Genomic DNA, 7,065 nt, shown 5'->3' on the forward strand with positions numbered 1-7,065 from the left:
TTCTCATAGGAAGTTATATGGTCCCCACGACTTGCCTAAATACGTAATTTAGATTTTTTTTTGCCCATAGGTAAATCCCACCCCATTTTTTCTTATATACGTAAAACAAAATCACAGAAAGAAGTTCCAAAGAACATATTTTCATAACAAGATGTTTGGAATGCATTAAGGAATAAGCTTTTTTAGAACTTGAATAGGATTTCTACAATATCTATAATCTCTTTTGGAACAAGATTTCTTAAACCAATACTCTAGAGTAAGGTTTTATGGAGCACATGAAATGTATTTTGCAGTGAGTTTTTTTAACAATGTGTTCTCTGTTTTTCTTTCTGTATAGGTTTATCCCTCTCTTCTTTTTTCTCTACAGCGACCATGATGAAAACAGTAGTATGATGCAGTAAGAGAGGATATTTTATTCTGTTTACAGTTACTAAGGGGTGTAGAAAGAAATATTTTAGTCTTTTCAACACCATAGAGGTGTAAAAAGAAAATAGGGAGGTGGTAAAAGAAATAGTTTTTTATCCGTGAATGAGCCCATGAGTATGCAATTGCATGAGGTTATATATTTATGAATTAGGATGAATGAGCTGTCGAAATCCAAAAAAAAAAAAATTAGGTCCAATCTTTAATGCACATTTGTGGTAGGCTTAGTTGTCACATGTTGACAACAAATGAAATTTTGAATGCTTAATACACATTCCATCATTACATATAATTTTTTAAGTGTTAAAGTCTCCATTCTCAACATTGACCATTATTTTTCTGACTTCTCTCATTAATATCACAACCTTATAATTATATTGATGTGACACTTTCTAATATTAGCCTATTGTCATGAAATATAATTATATCATGATTATTGCATCAAATAACATTTTTTTGCACTGCATACCACGGATAATAATAATTTTTTCTTTCAAACGAGCTCATTATCATTACGTATTCTTTCATATAAGATTTTTGTTGTTACTATCAACCAGGTTAACGTATACCCTTGGTATAAGAAACTTCTTTGTTTTAAACTGTCTTTTTTTTAATGAGATATTTAAATATAGAAGTTTTAGGGAATTTTATAAAATATAACTAATTATGATCTAAATTTGTGTAATATGTTTTTTTCGGCGAAAAAAAAACTATTTTTACTATTTTTTTACATTTAATTTCACACGTTAAACATGGTGCTGCAGCGAAAAAATATAAAGTATAATTTTCTTTTCATTTTCATCTGCTCAGCTCACCGTGTTTTTCTTTTTCTTCAATTTGCACAAGTTATGATATTGATGTTTGTATCATATGAATATGTGAAATTAATTTTTTTTAATAAATTAGTGTTATTTTATTTTTTACTTTGTCAAAATGGATCATTTAAAAAAATGCGAATATAATTAGTTAAGTGATATTATTTTGATATAAATTTATCATGAAAAAGTTATGTAAGATACACGATTTAAATACACAACATATTTAAGATATGACTTTAATTCCATATATTTTAAACTAAATGTCAAAATAATACAAATTTAGTTTAGATTTGGTAGAAGTCAATGATACTATTTTAATTTAAAATATTATAAACTAAAAATGTGACACTTTATATTTCTTTTTCATAATAAAATTATGTAATTTTGTCATGACTTGTTCATATTTATAAATTTTTTAATTAAAAAGTGTTCATTTGATAAATAAAAAATGTGTTATTTTGGTGGAAAAAAAAGTCAAAATCAATTTTGAAGGAAAAATATTATTTACCGTTTCTCATAAGTTTATATTTTAAAAAGAAAATAATAACTATAAAAATATCATGTCGAAAAGGTTTTATATATGTTACTTTTCTTTAAAACGTTAACACGTTTATTCAAAATTCAAAAGAATTGCATGCATGTAAATTTTATTTTAAGAAAAAATACATAATATATTTTATTCAAAAGTTTACATATGTAAACAATATTTTTACATTGTTTTCATTGAGTTGAGTGAATTATGCAATTTGTTGGTTATACAAAGTAAGAAGTTGTTTTCATTTACTTTTATAGATAATGAGAATAAGTAGTTGAATTTGACCAACCACAACATTAAAATAAGAGACACTGCTAAATTACTTTACACTGTTAAAACCGACTATTTTACTAAAATTTGTTTAATAAATTATAAAAATGTATAAAATATTTATATATTTCATTCATTTTACTTCTCTTAGATTTTAAGATTTTCTTCTTTAAATTAATATATTTTATAGTTTTATGTGATTAATTATGCATTGTTTAAAATTTTAAACAGTTTCGCTATCTTAGTTCATATTTTTAGCTTTAGCTGAATATATAAATTTTTTAAAATACTTAATATTTTATGAATGGAAATGAATAGAAATTATAATAGCGATTAAACTGAGTTTGTTTTAATTTTAGTTTTATAAAAAAAACTAAAAGTATAAAATCTTACGTTTGGGTCGTAATAAAAAAAATTACGACATATAGATATACTTTTTATTTTTTAACATTAAATCAATACTCTAAAAAATTGAAAGAACTTTTTAGTATAGTTCTTAGTAACAAAAAAAATATTGAAAGAATAAACAAAAAAATTCTAAAAAAGTAATAGATAATTCTTATTTCTTAAAATGAATAGAAGATTCCAGTGGACTGATTCCAGAAATAAATTATGTACTTTTAGGATAAAAAGCTGGCCGAGTTGGATTTGTTAAAAATAATCAAGTTTGACTTATTTTTTAGTTGAATAAAGCAAAACCTGAAAACAATTATGAATTATGTATAATAGGCAATAAAAAAACATTATTTAGTTATAGATAATATTTTTTACCAAGTCTTTTTATACGATAAATTTTTATAAATTTATTTATTTTAGTCTTTGATCTGGTCAAAACAATTATAATTGATACCTATTGAACTTTACACCATAAAAATTTCTTATTATTACAATAAGATAAACTCATGTTTTTAAAACTTTATGAAACCTCGTCTTACAAATATATTAGTCACTATTTAAATTATTATTATTATTTGTTAAAATAATCTCACTTAAGTGATTAATTTGTTTTGTGTATTCGCTAATAATTAAGGTCTAATTAATAAATGAAATTTAGTCATAAAATTGGAACCCTTAATACCATCATCACTTTTGAAAAAAAATAAATTGAAATCATAATGCAATCTGGAATGATGTAATGTGTGAAATATAGAATTATAACTCAAGTCAATTATATACGTATAAATCATTAAATATGTGAGAATATATAATATAATCCAGAGTAGTGACTTTTTTATTTTAATAAACTAAAATTGATAATAATAATAATAATAATAATAAGTTTTGATAAATAAAAGAGAGTTAACTGTTTTTAATTTCTAAACTATTCCTTGTGAATTGTTTGATTTATGTTGATTTTGAATTAAGTCTTTTACTTGTGTTGTCTAATTAACTGTTTTTTTATAGTCTTATTTAGTTATAATTTTATTATTTTTTAGTCTAAAAAAATTAGAGTTTTGTTTTATTTGGTTTTTTGACTTAATTTTTATATTTCTTAACATTTGTATATCAAATGTTAATTGTTTTTTTAAGCTAACAAAGTTACTTGACCAATGATAAAAGAAAATTTAAGCGATAAAGAACAAGAGAGTATGTTTGAGAAAGAACCTATAAATGTAATACACGAGTGATATTTGAGTGAAATACGTAGAAAGTAGTGATGACCTGAATATATTTTGTTATTTGGTGTTACTAACTTTTCTGATAGGAATTGACAATATTGAACAATGCAACATGTTTTCACAAAGAAATTTTTCTGAAAATGGTTTAATATATGGTTTAACCTATTCTACTCATCATCAGGATCATTTGGTTAGAGAATTTTAAAGTACCAAGAGAGTGGCACTAAGAGATACACACAATGTTTGTGAGGAGGTCTTGTTAGAGGATATGAATGTCTTAGTGTCCAAAATTGAAAAGTTGAATGACAATGTTGCTAATTTTAGAAGGAAACACAAGCACGATAGAAAATTGTTGTCAAAAAAGAAAATAAGTGTTCTAAAGTCCACTAAATGTGAAGGCTATTGTCAGGAAACTCATCAATGTCTTAATTGGAATGCAACTTCCATACCAATGAAGACCTCAAGAATTATATGTTATATTTGAAAAAGAAAAACATTACAAAAATTAGGTGTCTTGAAAAGAGAAAGACAAGAAGAGAAGCTAAAGAAAGCACAAGAGAAGAAAACATTTATATAAAAGGAAACAAAAGAAATAAGAAAAAGAAAAGACAAAGAAAAGACAAAGAAAAGAAAGAAAAACAAAGAAGAGAACAAAAAGATAGAAAAAGAAGAAAAAAAAACAAGTATCTTGATTTGTCATTGAAAAGAAGTACTAACTCATTTTGTTTTGTTGCTTATAAAAGAATTATTCATTAAGAAACAATGACAACAACGGGGAGAAGAAAGAATAATATTACATACTCGAAAAATTATCCACTCCATGAAAGGATAAAGAGAAATTTAAAAGTAGAGCTACTTCTAACACTATCAAATATAAAGAGAATGAATCTTCTAATAGTAGACTTTATGACATAATTTTCTTATATTGTTAAGCAAAAAATCATACATTATTATCCATGGTTGGAATTAAAATACTTGGATCTTAAATGTTTAAAGAATTGTCTGTTGATGATCATGATTGTAATTATACTTGAGTTAATTTATTTATCGAATGGTGTATCAAAATTTAATTATTTATACCATTTGATACATTATAACTCAGATATTAGTCCAAAATGTTATTTAACACGTAAAAATAATTTAATATTTTTAAATTCAAAAGAATATATCCATTAACTTTTAAGATTTAAGATAAAAATATTTATATTTAGAAAAAACAATAAATTTTAATTTCATATATAAATTTAGAAATTACAAAGATATATAAGCTTAAATAAAAGAATAATGAAAGGAAGGGTGTTGTTAGAGAGATGTTATGGGTAGGAGAAAAGAAAAGGGTGGAAAATGCCGTGTGAATGGTTTATAAGAAGTAGAAAAGGGGGTAAAAGAAAGAGCGTAGAAGAAGAAGAGAGCATTTAAAAGGGTAGAGAAGGAATTAAAGAAGAAATAAAGAAGGGGGGCAGAAAGTGGTTAAATGGGATGGACCCTACCAAACTCTCTTTGTGTGTTCCAATTCATCACCACAAACACCAACTTTCATTTCAGATTCAAGTGCCCACACCACTACTATCTCTCTTTTCTTCTTCTAATTACTGCCTTTTCTTAAACGCTCCAATTCCTCCAAATCTTATCTTTTCCTTTACATTCCTCCTTAATTTATTTTTTTATTGACTTTTTCAATGTCTTTATTCATCAAAAATGTCAACGTTCTATTTTTTTTTTTAATTTTATATATCTTTTTCGGAAACAATTAATCAAAATACAATCAAATGCTCAATATAACAATCTCTTTCACACCCACAATTCACCATCACAACTTTACTTTATGGTAAGCATATAAATGAACATTTAATAAAGTTGTAATAAATATATTTTTCACATAAACCTATTCAAATACATTTAATACAATGTTGAGTGGGTGATAAATGATCTAAGTGTAAATTGATTTGGATTTCTCCATCAACATTGAAGTCAATATAATTGAAAAAAAACACACCAATGTGAAATGTATTGTAATTTTTTCTTAACAAAAATCGAACTAGACTTGTGTTTCATGTGGTGAACAATTTGTGTACAAGGAGAATTAGAAAAAAAAATATCTGTTTTTTTTTTTCTTTATGCTGAAAGGAAAACGAAGAATGTGCACAATACCGCAAAACGAATAGAATGACAATGAGAATCACGGGTCGGGTCACGAAAAGGTAAAAATCAACGATTGTGGTTGACTCGTCCAAAATCTGCGAGCTTCCTGGAACGGTTTGCGCAAAACGACGCCGCGGCGGAGAGGTGAGGCTTCGCTGCTGCGGCCCTGGCGTCTGCCGCCGCGGCCATCTCCGGCGGCAATCCCTTGTGGTTCCACCTCCGGTTTGGACTCGCCCGAACCAGAGGACTCAGGCAAAGCGCCATACCAGAACCGGACGCGCTCTTTGTGTGTCCAAACCGCGATCGTCGAGCCGAAGGCGCGACCGTCGGAGTCCTCCGCCACCACGGCGAAGCCTCCGAGATGTATCCGCTTCCAGACGGCGACTGATCGCACTCGTCGCCGAAATCCTCGGTCCTCACGGGCGACATTCCGCGATCCGACGGGCGAAACCGCCGACGCGCGGCCGAGGAATACTCCTCCGGCGCGCCGGTCCGATCCTTGTTCCTCCGGCGAGCAGGGAAAAGCGAGGAGAACCATGACGGCGACGCGTACGAGGATTGCTCGCACGACGGATCGGATTGAAACTTATCCGATCTGGACCGGAAGAACCTCGCGAATATGCGGAACTTGTTCAGGCGTTTCTTGAACGACCGCGAGTCGCCGTGGTACGCGGAATCACCGCCGCAGAAGGTGGGACCGAGCTGCGGAGTGCTGTAGAAGAGACGCTCGCGGCGGTCGTCGCAGCCCTGCCAGGCGGCGGCGTAGTCGGACTTCCGGCGAGAGACGTAGGGCGAGACGGAGCGAGGGAAAATTAAGGGTGGGGGAGGGTTGGGGTCTGAGGTTCTGGAACAATCGTCGGAGGCGCGTGAGATGACTCGCGTTAATTGGGCCTGAGGATGATGGAGCTGGGCCTGGGCCTGTGCGGCAACGAGGGCTATGAGGCGTTCCCTGAGACAGGAGGCGCAGACCCCGACGGTGCTGCTAAGGTCTAAGGTATGTTTCTTGCACCTCATTTGGGTGTTGCATACGACGGCGTATTGGTTTGGGTTGCTTTGTTTGGCACCAGCATTCGTGGGTGTGTGAGAGAAGGAGAGAGTATGGTTGGTGCTGCAGAGAGTGAACTGAAAAAGGGAGATCTGATTGAGGATTAAGATGGCTTGGTTTGTCTTCTTAGAAAACAGAGAGAGTGAGGTTGAGTGAGAAAGTGAAAGAGGAGAGAGAAAGCATTTGTTGTCGTTTGAGTGTGTGTATGTCTGT

The 7,065-nt window shown here is 30.5% G+C and overlaps 1 protein-coding gene across 1 annotated transcript; it reads right to left on the minus strand.

The window, feature by feature from the left end:
- Positions 1 to 5,873: 5,873 nt before the first annotated feature.
- Positions 5,874 to 6,821, minus strand: LOC108328268 (uncharacterized). Its single transcript, XM_017562102.2, has one exon. The coding sequence runs from the start codon at positions 6,819 to 6,821 to the stop codon at positions 5,874 to 5,876; it is 948 nt and encodes a 315-aa protein (XP_017417591.1).
- Between the last annotated feature and the right edge of the window lie 244 nt (positions 6,822 to 7,065).

This window comes from Vigna angularis, chromosome 2 (assembly GCF_016808095.1).
Source record: "Vigna angularis cultivar LongXiaoDou No.4 chromosome 2, ASM1680809v1, whole genome shotgun sequence".
Taxonomy (NCBI): Eukaryota; Viridiplantae; Streptophyta; class Magnoliopsida; order Fabales; family Fabaceae; genus Vigna; species Vigna angularis.